General features: G+C 35.7%; 1 protein-coding gene across 4 annotated transcripts in view; it reads right to left on the reverse strand.

Moving 5' to 3' along the window:
* CSMD3 (CUB and Sushi multiple domains 3) overlaps positions 1-18227 on the reverse strand; it is a 589442-nt gene that overhangs the window by 402505 nt on the left and 168710 nt on the right. For all 4 annotated transcript variants that reach the window (XM_064395032.1, XM_064395025.1, XM_064395049.1 and 1 more), the window contains exon 5: positions 1581-1788. In XM_064395032.1, coding sequence (XP_064251102.1) covers positions 1581-1788 — 208 coding nt within the window. The remainder of the gene's footprint in view (positions 1-1580; positions 1789-18227) is intronic.

An 18227-nucleotide genomic window follows, 5' to 3' on the forward strand; every position in this document is an offset into this window, starting at 1 on the left:
GAAGCTCATAAATTAATAAATAAAACACATTAAAGAAAAATCTAATGCACATTCATCTATTCAAGTGATTCATAATGTCTGTATGCCATTGGTGTTACCTCACTAATTATTATAAATTATTACTTAAAATTTATTTTAGCTGACAGCTAGTTCAAAAGATTTCAGTTTAAGTGCTTGAAAAATTCAATGGCAATTAAGTAATATTCTAATACACGTAATTAACTATGTAGGTGGCAGTATAAATTAACTCAAATTAGAAAACACTATTTGCTAAATCTCAGGCTTTTATTACGCTCTGGAGCAATGTATTAAAAATATTACTTTAAAATATTACAAAAATATTACTTATATGCAACACAGAAACCTAGTCTGATGCTTTTAAACAATATAATTATCTAATTTTAGATCTTTCCTTATTATAAAATCAAAGCCATTTTATTTGGTCCCTGTTACATTTGGAGGGATTTTATACTGATATGAAGAAAACAAGACTCTACTGACCTTAATGTATCTAGCCAAGCACTTGTATCACCTGTTGTTCACATACCTCTGTCATACAGAGGCTCCATAAAGCTTTATGAGCCAGTTAAGAGATCACAATTTTAATGGAGACCATAACTGTGATTTATGGGTTTGTATACAACTACTTTTCTGTGAATCAACAGCATATTTAAATAAATAAACAAAAGGATTTGTCATATTGACATGTTTCTTGAGTAGTGTGATGCTGTGTTACCATAAAACTACCAGACCAGAAAGTCACAGAATGTATATTTAATGTATAAAATTTATTTTTCCTATTTAACTGAATCTGATCTTGAAAGAGGTTATTTACTATTTTATTTCTTGTGCTTGTATTGCAACATCTACATAACACATCTACACTGAGATTAAGAATTGCAGAAGTGAGACAAGCAAAAATATTGTTCCTACTGCTAAGTCAACAAAAAAAACCCCAGTCATAAGCTCTTCTTAAAGGTGCTATATTTAAGTAAAACCAGAGCCAAAAAGTACTGCGACTACTCAGCAAAGGGTGTTTGATCTCATAGATCAGGATGGATATTTCTAGGTAAGTGTATCACCAACCATACCCACATTATTTAGAAACCATGCATACAGTTGTCTGTACAGAAACCCCTCCAGAGACAACCCATGACCAACAGGTGTGGCCAATGCTAATGCCCCCTAGCTCTGTGCTGAAAGCCTCCACCCATTCACTTTCTGACTTTATGTATCTGTCTGAAGGCTTCACCAATCCTTACCAGTACAACAGTCCATTCCATTCAGTTTCTAAATATATGCATTTTTACTGTAATAATGGTTAAATGGTTAGACACATAGACAACGAGGTAAATGAGTCTACAGTACCCTTTATCCTGATACTACATCTTCAGAATATATTTAAAAACCACTGTACAGCTCCAATTGGAATATCAGCATTTATGCCATGATCACAATTACTACTGTGAAGGGATTTTTTTAGCAAAACAACATATTCACAAAAGGAAAAGTAACAAAAAGTTGTATTTTCACATTTCATGATCTTTTTTAGGACATTAAAATTGCAATATTTGACTTACCCTATTGTAGGTGGTTCAGAACCTTCTATTTCCAAATAATCATATTTTTCTTCCATTTGGAAATCTGTAAATATGAGTGAGATAGTATCACCAGGCTCTGCCACAATTGTCCATGTGCAATCTGCATTATTATGATATTCATTAGGAAAGTTGGGGCTCGAGATGATTCCACTCGATCCTCTCATAGTTCCTCCACAAGCATCTTCAGCTGTAAAATATATTAAAAAAAAATTAAAATCATTCCTTAAAAATGTATACTTTCTTGCTAGAATAGAAAATCATTACTGTTTAGGTGAACATCTGCTTAAAACTTTTTAATATGTTTAACTTGGAATGCTGCTCCAAAAGTAAGGTGTTAAAAAAGTAATTGCATCAAGTTACCAATTACTCAAGGATGATTATACTTGTGCAAGCACATATTTTTACAATCTACAATTTATTAATAATTATAAATCTTGATTAGCATTGTTTCAGTCAATTTACAGTACCATGCAAAAATGTCACCATTTCTTCTTTTGCTTTAACTAAAAATCTTTTCATGAATCAATTCAAATTTATTCCCTATCATAAACAGCCTGACACGTGAAGTGCAGCAGTCACATTATACTGAGAAAAGAAGCACGAGAGCCTTACCCATTATATAATAACTGTACTGCCATATTTTGTTTTAGTGAGTATCTAGTCATTAGGTTTATTCTTGAGAAACCATTTTCTCATTTTTAAACAGCTGATCCATTTTCAAAGCAAAGCCATTCATGAGTGATTTCTTAATGTCAGATGCAAGATGCTTTCACAATTAAGATGTTTACATCAGTGTAATAAGTTTTAATAGCTCAGAAATTTACAGTTTTATCATAGGAATACATTTTTCATGCCATATGAAACTGTGACCTGTGAAACTATTCTATGATGAAACAATTCTCAAATTATTGATGTTCTGTATCTTATTTATTAATAGTATATATATGCCTAATAACTAAAAAAATTACTTTTGAGGATCTTATGTTAAAATTATTTCTGTGAGCTAAGAAAATTAATTGTAAATTTAGTGCTTTTTCTCTCAAAAATGGAAATATCTTTCAAATAACATAAATGGAAACACCATATTGCATTACTTATTTAGTGTATTACCTAAATGCTTGAAGCATTGTTTCTGCTCAATTAGAGTGCTAGTATGAATAAAACTGGCCCCACAGTCTGAAAATCCAGTCAATACTGACGTAAATTGAATTATAAGGATTTGGAATAAAAAAACAAACTTTAAGATTATAGGATCACAGAACAAAAAATTTAAAGAATTCTGACACACATAATGGCTCACTTCTAACAAAAAGAAAAAAAATAATGACTCTTTCTTCCAGCAGTTTACGAATTTAAAATGCCAGGTTTTGTCTTTTGAAAATTCTGCTAAATTATGCCATGGCCAGGTTAAAAAGAAAAAACAAACAACAACAACAACAACAAAAAAAAACCAACACAAACAAACAACAAAAAAAAAAACCACAAAAAACCCCCACAAAGTAAAAGCATATCTTAAATTTATTCTTAATAATTAGGCAAAGCACTTTGAATCCACTCAATATAATAAAACTGAGAATAATAAATATATATAAATAAGAATATAATGTTTTTCTGTATTACAGACATTCAGAAAAGAAATTTTAAATTGCTAGTTTACAGTAGCAAACTTTCCTACTATATTGCAGAATTAATGTTCTGCTGTTCACAAATGAATTATAGAGAAGGATATTTTAGTTCCAAGTAATATAACAAACTGTTTACTAACAATGTTGCTATAGTATACCAAAACTAAAAAATGAGTGTGGCACTGTTTAAAAATATAAACAATGTCAATGAGTGTGACGTTTATTCTGAGCCACAGCTGTTTAAGAATTTTTCCAAAGTGTGATTTTGCTACCTTTAGCAAAATGGCCCATACAAATCATCATGGTTTTTATTCTGATTCATGTAGCAAATTTGCTACACATACAATTAATATAATCTACATTTAAGTGTTGCACTTAAAAAGCACTCTCATATTAGTGTATTGCAAGCATTAAAACAATAAATAACAGAATTACTGTACTGTGATTTTATTTTCCTCCGCCTACAATATAATTTGCTTGGTTCAAGTCTTGCAATCAGATCCTCATAGGTAAAAGCTCCCATCTGTGAGAAGACTGAAAAGCATTATGCCCATGCAAATGTTTGCTGCCTTAAGTTGTGAAAACAGTGTAAAAAAAGATTTGATCTTCAAGTAAATTGACAAACACTGTTGACAGGATTTCTATCACTAACTTGATAGTGCACAAGACCCTGACAAATAAAAGAAAATGTAGTAATTGTATTCTGTGCAACCTCCTTTTAGCACCCCTATTTCTATCACAATTGAAGCAGCATAATTTCTTAGATGTCAGCTATGAAATGTTGCAAATAAAAGAATAACTGGTGTGGGAACATTTAGGAAGAGTAACAGTGGCTGATCTTCATCAATGTGCAACATGCCCAGTAAGGAGATGTGAACAAGGAAAAAAGGAAAGATAAGCTTTGCTGTGATTTTGCTACAGACCCACTATAATCTCTTTCCCCGCATTTCTGTAATTTTCTGAATTACCTCTAAGAAACTACCAAGGTAGGAGTCCTCAAAAGATACTTAAGTGCCTAGCCCCCTTTTTCCATGGGAAAAGACAAGTCCTTTCATGGGATTGTCTTTGCTTAACTACCACAGTATACTTGGTGGCTAAAGCAGCAGGAAGGGGAAACCCAGTATGTGCCTCGGGGACATTTAATCTTGGGGAAAAAATAATCTGTGCAAGTTCTATGTGGCAGGGAACAAAACAGCAGGAATAACATGAACCAATGAAGAGTGAATTTTGTGAGGAGCAAGGAGCAGTGACCTAGATCTGGTATTGGTGCCCAATCATCAAGTGTGCTGCTTCTTCTGTCACAGGCACCCACCCTGATGAATGGATCCCAAATCATGGCCTATTTTTGAACATCTGGAGGGGAGGATGAAGTCCATGAAATGGTAACACAATACCTGTCTGTGAAAGGATGGAAGGTAGTAGCTAATGTGAATGTATTTATCTGTTGGTTATCAAGAGGATTTGAAGATGTAGTTATGTTGTATGTGTATGTGCTGCATGCTTCCATATCCAATACACCCTACGATCACTACAGTCAAAATGTAGTAGCTAAACGCCAGTAAAGCACATAAATACCTTGAAAAAATTGTGTGCATCCCTATCCTTTTAATTTCCAGTTACCAAATATGAAGAAAAACATTCACAGAAATTGTAAGAAGACAACACTTCAGTTAAGACTTGATAGAGTCTGACATTGTTCAATCACAAATACATAACTAACACTGTTTGGTTTTTTATTTCAAAATCTACTTTTAAAATACATATTCCATACATTCAAATTAAATTGCATTGGACATGTACTGAGAAATTCTATCCAATTACAATCTTGGAAATGTGATATGAAGGCATAAATGCAAAAACTACACTTACTGCCAAGATGTCATTTTTCCTAACATATTTTTTATGATCGTAACCATATGCTGAAAGGGGAAGATTTTTCAATGTGATATGCAAGAGGGGCCTTGGCATTAAAAAGCTTTTCAAGGTATTATGAATTCAAATTAAGATCTCTGTTTGAATATGCATAAGGGCTCTTGTGCAGAGGGAGTATCACTGATATCATGATGAGTGATTATGAAAGTAATGTTTTGGGGGTTTGGTTTCTGTTTTTCTTTTTGTGGGCATAGATTGTTTCTATTTATGTTTATAGATATCGGCAGGTTTTTTTATCTCTCTTTTTTCCTTTTACAATCTTATCATTAAATGTCCATTAAAAAGAAGAAAAAAAAAGAAAAAAAAAGTGAAATGTGTACAAGTTCAAATAATCTCCAGTGAAATCTCATTTTGTAATTTTTTTTTTCTTCCTGATTTGTTGCTCATTGTTAATTTTTCATAAATATTTTTGAAAAATATATTTCTCTAGTTATGTCTTATTTAATTTTCTGCTTATTCTTGTAGCATTCAGTGATATTCACAATAATGTTACATAAATATTGAACTATAAATTTCAGTAAAATGGATGATCAAAGACAGGCAGTGTCATCAGTGATTTAAACGACATGCAAATTTGTGGATTTCATTAAGAATTCAATGAGATTGCATGGTAGGTCAAGCTTTAATCTGGTACACAATGTATCACATCATCTTATCTATCTAGATATTTATAGTAAACTAAACAATTACATTTTCCGCACATCCTATACTGCCTTCAAAAAAACCCCAGCTTTGATTTAGTTTCTTATTCTGTTTCTTCATTGGCTGTGCTACAATCAGCAGAATAGAAACTATGCAGGTTGAAGTGAGAAGCACCTTAAAAAGTTAAACTCAGTTTTAAAGTCTGTAGTATTATAATCTGATTATGGAACTCACTAATGAGCACAGTAGTAGATCACATAGGCACAAAAATATCTTTAGAAAGCTCTATAGACAATGCAGTTCCCTCTGCTTCCTCCTTTGCACAAATAACACCTACTGCTTTTGTTTCCTGCCCACTTTTCTTGGAGAGTCTGTATATGTCTATTGCAGAACTCCTGCAGTGCCAACTGTTTTGCTGTGGCTCTGTGATTTTAATAATGTCATTGATCTCTGATTGCATGTAAAATCGCAACTCTTGGGCTTCCCGTGCCACATTTGTTTGCATACAGACACTTGAGAGCTGTTTCTGGTCACCCCACTTTATCAAAAAGAGTGCAAGAAAATCTCTCATCAGTCTGTTCTGTGTGTACTCTGTCTGATCCTCTGCTCCTCAATAAACCTTCAAGCTTTGGTAATCAACCACAAAAACCCAGTGGGCCTGGGCCAAAGACCTTCTCATTAGGTTAGCAAGATCTTGCTCTGCTAAATAAAAACTAGCTCTTCAATTTAGTCTCAATAATGTAATGTTTAGAGTCAGAGATTAAAAGAATGGATCTGTACAGTACAGAGATCAGTGTCTGTAGTATAATGTATATAATATTTACTGTATATAATATTCTAGAAACTCCAAAATATAATGCAAGATAGATATATAAATATATAATATCTGAGAAACATTTATATGTTGACTTTTTCTATAAATCTATAGTAATGAAAATAATTCAGCCTTTCCTCATAATTTATGGGCAAAGAATAACCTAACAGATTTCAGAAACTGAAATATAAAGATTGCAAAACCTCCATCAACTGAAAATCTTTCAGGATAGCTTTGCAGAAGATTTTTCCTCTTTGATTTGTGTAAAGTTCATCCAGCTTTTGAGTAGAGGGACATAACACAGTTTTTGAGGACAAATGGAAGTCTTATTTTCTGTATTGATTTGTAAAACTCACAAATTTTAAATTCCAAATAAACCCAGTGATGACTATAAATTGACATGATTCACATCCTCAGATCTCTCACTTTGCACTTTTGTGCTGTATACCAGTAAAATTTATACAGATTTGACAGCCAGCAAAAGATAAAAATAAAAAAAAAATGAAATAACGCATCTGTAGCGAAAGAGATGAGGAGTTTAAGTGGTGCTTTGAACATAGGTTAAACGGAATAAATTGCCTTCTCACCACCACTGAGATAGAACCACAAAAACTATCCATGCCAGAGGAAAACACTACAATACCCACACAGCCTGGGCCTGCCTGGAGGCCAGGATTGGGGAACGCGGGGTGACCCCCACCGGCGCCGCGGCCTGGCCGCGCTGAGGGCAGCGGCACCAAGGGCGGCAGGGGAGGCACAGCGGGTCACCAAGGGCACCAAGGGTGGCAAGGGAGGCGCAGCTGGGCACCAAGGGCAGCAGGGAAGGCACACTGGGGCACCAAGGGCACCAAGGGCAGTGGGGGATGCACAGGGGGTCCGGGCAGGCACGAAAGCAGGGGAGGCAGAGCGGGGCACCAAGGGCACCAAAGGTGGCAGGGGAGGCACAGGGGGGCTGGGCAGGCACCAAGGGCAGCAGGGGAGGACACAATTCGGTGAGGACACAGCGAAGGATGAGGGACAAAGGGGAGGTGTGGGCGCTGTCCCCTCACCGCCGGTCGATGGCTGGAGGAAGGTGAGATGCAGGCAGAGGAGGGGAAGGGACAGATGGAGCCCAGGTGAAAGCAGAGCAAATCTGTTCTCTAAGTGCTCTAACATCTTGTCTTTTTAGATTCTGAATCAGTAACTAAATGTTTATGTTACTTGGCAGTAAATTAAAGTTCAGTGATATCCTCAGAGTTGTCCCTTTTTTTCTCCAAGGGAATGTCATGTTATGGATGTCATTTAGGCGAGTTGGACTCTTCTGCACTTCTAAGAAAAGTAACTGTTTTGTAGTAAATGGTGCACAGAGGTGTCATTTTTTGTTGTTTATTCTATAAAGAAGGAAGAAAACATTTAAAAACAAGTGCAGTCTTGGCACATAAAGCCAATAGTTTGTGTTTTTTACAAAAACAAAACAAAACACAAACAAACAAAAAACAAACCAAAACAAACAAACCCAAAACAAAACAAAAAAAAAAATGCAAAGAACACAGCATCATGAACTCTTCCCTATACATTTGGTTGAAAATGTACCTAGTTTTTTTTTTTTTTAATTTTCTGTTTTAGTAGGCCAGGACTTGAAAATGATGGATTAACTCACAAGATATTTTTAACAAAACCAAGGCATCTGTATATCAGTTAACCATGCTTTTACTGCTGTCTTCCAAAAAAAAAAAAAAAAGAAAAAAAAAATTACAGGTTTTTCTCATACAAAAATGAACTTTGGGAAAGGATTAATGCTTTTAATGCTTACAAACCAAGATAATTTTAATTAAAATATTTGGACAGACCTTGTATGAATATAAGCACAACACAAAAATATATAAAGATTTCTTGATGAACAAACTGTTTCGTACAACTGTTTTGTGAAACAGTAAAGCTTAGAAGCTCTGCAGTGTTAAGATACTCATTTAGATTTCATGGTTCTCAACCCTGATGTTTACTGTGTGAGTTGCTGAAGGGCAGAAGGCATAAGAATAAATTCATTAAAAATGGAATACAGAGGAAAGCAGAAATTACTTTAATTGATTGCTTCAACAAAGAAAAGGAAAAAAAATACCTAGGAGTAAATACATCAATTCATCAACATGAAATTCAACTATTTTTTCTTATTATTTTTAATATCTACAAGGAAGAACGGTTTTTACTACGATTTATAAATGTAATTTTGTCTTTAAAATTTGTCATGTCTTTCAACCAAGCATGAAAAATGTGAAAGATAATAAATAACATAATACTTGAGATTTTAGAACTAGAAATCTTGTGGATTTTGTTGGGTTTTTTTATTTCTTGAAACTGCATCAAAGTATGAACTTGGCAGTGGCTGTTTTTTACACCTGGTTTTGCAGTTTTGCCTCTGAACCACAAAAAATATAATTAAAGTATTTTAATTTAAAAACAAATATTTATGGAAATGTATAAAATAATGGCAATGTTGTATTTTAACCCTGCTGGCAACAAAGCACCACACATCCACTCACTCCAAATGAGTAAGTATTTGAAGTGGCACTTGTTTTATTTATCAGTTGATATTTTACTATATAAAAGAAGTTTGTTTCTGTTCTGTGAAAATCATGTGGTGGTAGGGTCAGGAGGAAGGCTGAATCCTAACCAGAGCACCCAGTGTCATCTGACAGACAGTTGAAGGACCTTCTCGGGAGAGGAGTTTAGCAGGCAGGATGTGAAAGCCACCAAGAGAGGGAGTGAGGGAGTGAGAGAGAGAGAGAGAGAGGGAGAGAGGGAGGTGTAAGAAAAATGAGAGATGCAAACCTAAAGACACCAAGTCCAGTGAAGAAGAAGAAGGTATTATAGGCTACAAGTGCAAAAGTTCCCCTGTAGCTCATGAAGAAGACCATGGTGATAAGACCATGGTGATGTAGGTTATGTCCTGGGAGCTTATGTTTGCCTGGAGAGGCTGTGGAACTTACAGCCTTGGAAACGTTAAAAAGCTTAAGAGCTGCATAAGACACAGCGAAAATGTAACTGCCTTTAAAGTCAGACTTGAGAGTTCTGTTAGATTGGATAACCTCTTGTGGTCCTTATTGTAAAAGCAGATGAGCCCCCATCGACAGTAAGAATGATGAGCAGGACTCTATGATATCAGAAGGCTAATTAATTACCTTATTATACTATATTACACTATGTTACACTACATCTAAACTGAAACTGAAGAAGAACTCAACTGAACAAAATCTCATGACTGTCTCCTGACCGACCATCAGGACACAGTTTACAGAGATTGGTCAAGAAAATAAAACACTCACACCAGAATCCAATTACTAAATCCTTTCAGATAAACAATCTTCCATAATGCATTCCACTTGTGCACAAACACAGGAGCAGCAAATGAGTTGTTTTGATCATTCTCTTCTCTGCTTCTCTCACTGCTTCTCTCAGGTTCAGAGAATGGGAATCCCACAGGTCCACAAATAAGTTCTATAATTCAATATAGTTCTCCTATGATAGCTTCGAGATAGAAAAATAACAAATTGAAAAACTAAAACAGTGAAGAACTTGTATTGTTTGAATTCACTTAATATTTTTTAATTTTTCCTGCACATAATCTAATAGAACACCTAGAGCAAGACCAGGGAGGAAAAGAATAATTCCTTTGTTTTATTTTCAACTCTCTTAACCTGATTAAAAGTTGTATTTTTTTCCCCTCAGAACAGGTGCACTGTTTTAAGTTTTGCACCATTCAAAGGAGAATGGATTTCAATGCATACATCTTCAGTTATTTTTATCTTAGCTTTAAAAATGTTGGCATGAGACCACTTCAGTGTCTAAACCATCACGCAAGATTTCATACTAATTTTCTGTTCTACATTCAGTATAGGGCTTTAGAGGCGTAAGAGGCTATCATAACTATCATTGTCTAGTCCTTTGAAACTTCTGGCCTAATGGCAACTGGATTACAAGGAGCAAGGAGCTTAAAATAATTTACTTTTATGAACTGAAGAAAAATTAAAATGTTCATCAAAATGTCTTCCTAAAATGTGCAATTCCATATGCTCATTTTTGTAAAACCTCTAAACAACAGGCTGTATTCTTACCCAGCACTGTGCAAAATAAGAAACACAATTTCTGTGGCATATTTGTGATCTCTTTACTTCTGTAAAGTTACATTTCTACAAGAATTTGTGTTTTACTGCATCACAAAATACCCTAATGATGGCAAAATATTTCCAAGATTCCAGAGTCAAGATTTCTGTAGTTGCTTAATTATAGACTTTAGAATTCAGCACTCCTGAAAGGGAACTGTGACTACTGCTTCACCAGAAGAGAAAAGCAGGACTTAACCTCTTCTGAAGACATTTTCTCAGCCAATTTATGACTGCTTTGGCAGCTCTGTTACCTTATTTGCCAAAATTTATCAAACTTAAATTAAGTCTGCCTGCATTTGAAAAGTTCACAGAGACATTCAAATTTGGAAAACTAAAATCAGAACTGGAAGGAAAAGATTTTTACACCACAGAAGCATTTAGAAATAGGAGTTTCAGTGTTCTGCTTGAGTGATGAACAAAGTTTTTCAAGTAGAAGTTGAATATATCTTCTTCACTTTAGCCAGTAACACTCTCATAGACAAACTGATAAAGTATGGGATAGATGATGAGTCTATGGTGTGTGTTGAAAACTGACTGAAGAGTTGGGAGGTAAAATGTGTGAAGGGTGGTGAAGTGCAAGAAGCAGCATGAAGTCCATCCAGAGACCAGTTTTCTCACACCTGGAGTACTGAATTCCGTGATGGCTGCCAGTATGAGAGACATGGACAGAGAGAGTCCCACAAAGAGTCACAAATTATTCAGGGACTGGAACTGCAGGCATACCAGGGAATCTGAGAGTGCATGTTCAGCCTGGGGCAGAGAAGGTTCAAGGGGAATCATCAGTGCTTATAAATACTTGACAGGGAAGTAATGAAGATGAGAGACAGACTCTTCTCAATGGTACCATGAGAAATAATGAGAAAATTTGGCATAAATTGAAATAGAAGTAATACAGTTCAAACATATTTTTTCCCCACTGTAAGGTTGATTGAACATTCAAACAAGTTGTTCAGGGAGGCTGTGGTGTCTTTATCCTGAGACACTCAAAACTCAACTGGACATGGCTCTGATTACCTCACTTCAGGTGGCGTGGCACTCAGTGGGGGGACTTGAACTAGGTTATATTCAGAGGTGCCTTCCAGCCTCAGATACTGTCTGTGTGATTATGGGAATATTGTGCCCTCTCCTAGATCAATAACTGAGTACAGTGCAGATTGCAGAAAACCATGGAAATCAGGATGCTGTAAACACAACTTGAGTGTCATGAGTCTTGACATTAGCCACAGATCAACAACTGTGCATAACACAGGTGGTTGTGGACTGATCTAATTTCCTACAAAGACCCTTACCTGCAGAGATTGATAGAAATGTTTTAATTCACCCATACAAAATTGCATAGAAGCAAAGTGCCCACAGTGGAACTGCTGTGTGTTGAAGCCCAGCCACTGCATGAACACCAGCACTGAGAAGTGCCTGGAAGGAGCACTGACTTTTGTGGATGTAGCCAACATCTACCCTGGCATGGTAGATGTGCATCAGTGTGAGTAAGATGAAAGCTTTACCCTGACACATCTATTTCCTCTGATCTTCTACCTAAACTATTGAGCTCTGGCAAGTATATTTTTTGGTATTCCTTTTCCCCTGACAAATTTCATAGTGAATATATACACAAACACATATACATATACACATACACATAAACTTTTTTAAACATTTGTGCTTTTTGTCCCTTCAACATTGATAAAAAAAGTTATACAGAACACTTCTTTTAAAAAGCCTTGCATTTAGAGTCATTAATTCCTAAAATATATATCTTTTCCTCACACATCATTAAGTCAACAGGTATCTTGGCATCTTTGGAGCCATTCTGGTTTATGATAGAAATCCAAAGCATTGAAGATGTGTGCTAGAATTCATTATAGATTTTTTTTTTCCTAGAAAATCATAATGCATGTCTAATAGTCAACTTAAAATCTAAAAAATAGGTTGATGTCCATTTTACTACTTCAGATTTAAAATGTGATTCAAATAATGGTCCAAAGGTTCATCTTCTATTTTCATTATATTAGTTTCAGCTTTTGAAAACTTCAAAGATTCAATTGGCAGGACATATATGCAAAAACTTGTAATAATGACCTTGTGCAAAAAACAATGATAGCAGAACTGGGCTAATCATAGATTTAAAAAACCCCATGCATCTTTCTAGTACTGTTTGCAAATAAGGATGTTGCAATATTGCTGATACAGCACTCTGTATGCCTACAGCTGTTACAGACACTTCCAAAATGAAACAGAACTGAGTTGAAGAGCAGGTATCTAGAGAGGCAGCAGTCTCACAATTAAAACTCTGAGGTCCCTGATGACAGACCTTGTAGTGGACCACCTTGCTGAAATCAGAATTCTGAATTTTGAATTCTGAAAAAGGTTCTCTTTATTCATCCTTTATTCCCCTATTAACCCTCTAGCAGGATATAGAATCAAGTAATTGTTTTAGTTGGAAGAGGCCTTAATCATCATCTTTTGCAGCCCCTCCACCACTGGCAGGGACACCTCCAAATTACAAGACATGGAAGTATTTTGTTTTATAAATTCTTGTGAAGTACACTTTATTTTATTAAATTGAAAACTTTTCCAGGGTTTGAAAAAAAAGCTGAATACATATAGTTGCTGTCAAATTGCTCTCCTGATAAAGGCAATTAAAATCAGTATCCTGATATTATTTGTGATAAATATTTATTGGTAGCATGTTGAGAATGAAATATATTACAATGGAATCCTCCTATCTAAGTGCCTAGATGAAATAAATATCAAAAAGGAATCAGAATGAACATCTCATCTCAATATAAGCAACTTCATACTCTGACTCCTGTAACTTGAGCTGATGTCTATTACGAGCATAAATTAAAGTGCACTAATCAAGATATAATTATTTGCTCACCTTGACCCCCAAACTACATGCACTAGAAAGGTGTAGCCAATGTAACAGCATAACCAGTAGTACCTAAGCATTTTTATGATGTTCTATCACCACAGAGAAACACAATGCACAAGGGACTTTGAGAAGTATGTAAGTGATTCACCAAAGGGACAAGGATGTTTGTAGATGCTCATAGAAGACATCCCTATAAAAAACCTGCAAGGTAGGATGAGCACCAGTAACTATCTATTGTCCTGTCCATTATATGAGAATGGCTGTCAAGGATATGTTTTCAAGACCCAACACCCTGATAAATGCATGTGGACATATTTATATGCATTCACTTGTAACACTTCTCATCCAATACTTGGTAGATCCCATTGTTTATGAAGGTGGTGCGCTGTTACGTGTACTGATGCATTGATTTGCAATTCCATTTGGACCAATGGCATTACACAGCATTTACTAAAGCAATATTTTTACTCAGTAAAGGAAGGTATTTAGAGATAACATAAGGAAAAAAATCTGAATTCAGCAGAGTAAATTTCCATCAAAAGAATTTTAAAACATTAATTCTAAAATGAGTTGGCTTTTAATGTCATGCTGACACAAGGCAAATACTGCTTAACTGTCGGGGCACCCTCAATGAAGTAACAGCAAAGAAAATCAACAAGAAAATACAAACTGGCTGAGGAACCTCATACAATTAATTGGCTGCAAAATGATTTGCATCAAGTGACAATTCTCAAAGCACACAATGTAATAATACAATAATAAAATGCATAACATGCTATTTTCATCATGATGACAGTGTAACAGTTAGAATCAAAGAAAAACACATTCCTTAAATTATAGCATAGACTACCTGAAAGTTAAATAATTCAACAACAGCATAAATTATTGTCATATAAATTAAACATTATGCTTAGGAGAACACAGCGCATATGATTACTTGTATAGCAAAATGCAAAAGAAGCCCTAAGCTGCACTGTTGATGCTGAATTGACTATACAATCACTAAGTATTTCAGTTTGTCTTCTTTCTTCTCCAGCACCTCTTGAATCTATAGCTGAGGTTTTAGCAAATTTAGCTGTAGTGACACATTCTGAAAAACACTGCTAAAATTTTCATGAAAATAGGCAACTTGATAGATGTAAATTACTAATCCCTTTGCAGAATTCACACACTGGAGAGCAAATGCAATCATATTATTAGACAATGAAAATTCAGAGAAGGGAAAGGACTAGAAAGAAAATATTTTTGTTACAGCTGACCATCATAAAAAATAAAAACTTTCACCTTGATTTTTTCTTTGCTTGTTTTTGAAGGGTTAAATAAGAGTCTGAAGATAACTAAGTAATTTTCTTGCTTTAGATTTTAAGTGTTAAAAAACCCCTTGATACTTGTGACTCTATTAATTACTTTTTTCATATATTCTGAACTGATGTGGTTTCTACAAGTGATTGGATTTCTCTGTATCTACAATAATCTCTTCTAAATGTGGATCAATCTGAGAATCATAGAGTGTTTGGGTTTGAAGAGATATTAAAAATAATCTAGTTCCAACCCCCCTACCACAGGCAGGGACACCTTACAACCTGGGCTTATACACCTCCAGGGATGGGACATCCACAGCTTCTCTGCAGTGCCTCACCACTCTCACGGTAAAGAATTTCTTCCTAAAATCTCATCTAAGCCTACCCTCCTTCAGCTTAATGCCATCCCCTATTGTCTTGCCACTACACTCCCTTATGGAAAGCCTCTCTCTAGCTTTCTTTTAGTATTCTCCCTCTAGGTATTGAGGGCCTACAGAAATTACTACTATTTTTGAAACCATGTTCTATTTACTTCCTACTCTACTCTCTAATGCAGAAATTCCCTATACTTCTGCAGAAATTATTAAAAATTAAGATCATAAAGTTACACTTTTGAAATATTAAAACTTGTAGAAAATCAAATATACAGTTCTCAGACTGTGGTACACAATTACAAAAATATTATTAAAGTAAATTACCTCAAAAATAATATCACAAGACCATAGATATATATAGCAGGTCACTTCATTATAGTGTTTATATAAATATATATGTACATTATTGGTAAATGTGTTTTTATATGTACAAAAAAGGTACTCAGTACTAATATCTTTATTATTTGAAGTACACATATGAAAAACTTATAAGACTATAATTAGACTTTTTTAGCAAATATATAACATCCATTAAAAATGCAGCAGATTTACAAAGTTTATCTTTTTTTAAGTTTATTTTTGAGAAAGTGCTATACTATAATGAATGAATTTTTCCCTTGCCTCTTTGATGCAATTAGATTACTTGCCATTAAATCTGTTCATTTGCGGTCAAGATAATGTTTATGTTTGTCCTCCTGACATGGTAAAAATCTTTATCTCAGTTCAGCAAAGACTGAAATCTTGGCAGGATACAGTATAGTGGTTACTGGTAAATGAAGAGCAGCAGCCTCAAGATATGATCATATGTTGTTTGAAAAGGAAAGAAAAAAGAGAAGATACAGACTAGTTCATATTCAAAAGTTTGGTTGTTTATTTCTCAAAACAGATTCATACGCATTCAAGGAAACATACAACTTGTTGTTGCCCTGGAAAACTTTATTTCCAGTTCTATATATTTATATTCCTTTGTGCACCCTCTCCATTCCCCCAGATTTGACCTTCTCATTTGGTCCTTTAACAATACCCTATAATCACTGTATTGTTCTTACTTATTATTTTATCTTCTGTCTCATCTTTGAATTGTGGTGATTTTTTTTTCTATTAAAGTTTTGTAATTGCCTGTTCCATTTCTCAGAATCTTCTTGCCTGCTGTATCTTGTGTTCTCTCATAGTCTGTTACTTCAGGATAGGTTTTTCCAGCAATTTCTTTCACTTTGTATTTGCAGGATCCACTTAATATGTAGAACTGGAAATCTCACCTAATTTTCATATACATAAGCACTAGGCTTCTGTATTTGAGCCAGTCACCTTAGGCTCTTTCCTGATCATTCATGAGAAATAGATGCTTCTACAGTACATCATAATAAAAGACCACTATGAATGTAAAGGGTCTGAATGACAAGGTTTTAGAACAAGATGGGCTACAAGGCTGGCTTCTGTGAAAAGCTCCTGGAAGCTCCTGGAAGCTTCCCCTGGAGCCAATGCCTGTTAGCTCCAAGACACACCCATGACTGGCCAAGCATAAGCCCATCAGTGACAGTGATAGCACCTTTGGGATAATGTATTCAAGAAAGGCATAAAACCTGCAATTTTAGCTGGAGAGAGGTATGAGACCATGAGGGAAACGGCCCTGCACACCCCAAGGTCAGTAAAAAAGGAGGAAAGAAAGTGCTTTAGACATCACAGCAGAGCTCCTCTGCAATCTGTGGTGAAGACAATGATCAGGCAAGGTGGACCTCATGGAAGTCCACAATGGAGCAGATACTCACCTGCAGCCTCTGGAGAACCTCATACTGCAGCAGGTGGATGAACCTGAAGGAGACTTGGCCCCATGGGAACTGTGCTGAAGTTGGCTCCTGGCAGAACCTGTGGAGAAGCCCGCACTGGAGCAGATTTGCTGTTAGGACTTGTGACCCCATGGGATATCCCACACTGGAACAGTCTGTTCCTGAAGGACTGCAACCCATGGAAGAGATCTGTGGTGGAGCAGTTCATGAAGAACTTCAGCCTGTGTGACTGACTCAGTCCGGAGAAGTTTTTTGCGGACTCACTCCCATGGGAGGGACCTCACCCTGGAGCAGACGAAGAGTCTGAGGAGTCCTGCCCATGAGGAGGAAGTAGTGGCAGAGACAATGTATGATGAACTGGCATTGACTCCCATTCTGTGTCATCCCTGCACTGTTTTGGTGGAGGAGGTAGAAAAAATCTTGAGTAAAGTTAGGCCCAGGAAGAAGGGATGGATGAGGGGAAAGTGTTTTAATATTTGATTTTATTTTCTCATTATTCTACTCAGATTTCATTGGTAATAAACTAATTTCCCCAAGCTGAGGCTGTTTTGCCAGTGACAGTAATCCTGAGTGATCTCTCCCTGTTCTTATCTGGATCCATCAGCTTTTTGTTAGATTTCTTCTCACTTGCCCAGCTGAGAAGGGAGAATGATAGAGCCAAGGTAAGCCCAAAACAACAGGAAAGATAAAGGTATACTGGACTGAGTCAAGTTGAAGGTTGCCACAGTGATTTGGGATTCAGGAGAAGCTGGAAAAAATAAGTATGTTCAGGTTGGAGAAAATATATGGGGCACCTTACTGTTGTCTTCAACTTACTAATGGGAAGGTACTGAAAACATGGAGCCAGTTTCTTCTGAAAGTTGAATAGTGAAAAGGAAAGGGAGAATGAACATAAACTGAAACATGTGAAATTCAGATTCAATGTAAGGTAAAAGAAATTTTCCATGACTGAGATCAGACTGGAGCTGGGACACTGGATGGAAGGCCTCCTGAGGCCCCTTCCAGCCTACATGATATCACAAATCTATTATTTCTTTTAGCAGAGAATATAAGATGGGTCATAAATGGTTTATTCTCTGTTGTGGCCTTAAAACTATAGAAATGTAGTGAACATGTAGACTTCTATATTGAAGATGC

This window comes from Passer domesticus, chromosome 1 (genome assembly GCF_036417665.1).
Source record: "Passer domesticus isolate bPasDom1 chromosome 1, bPasDom1.hap1, whole genome shotgun sequence".
Lineage (NCBI taxonomy): Eukaryota > Metazoa > Chordata > Aves > Passeriformes > Passeridae > Passer > Passer domesticus.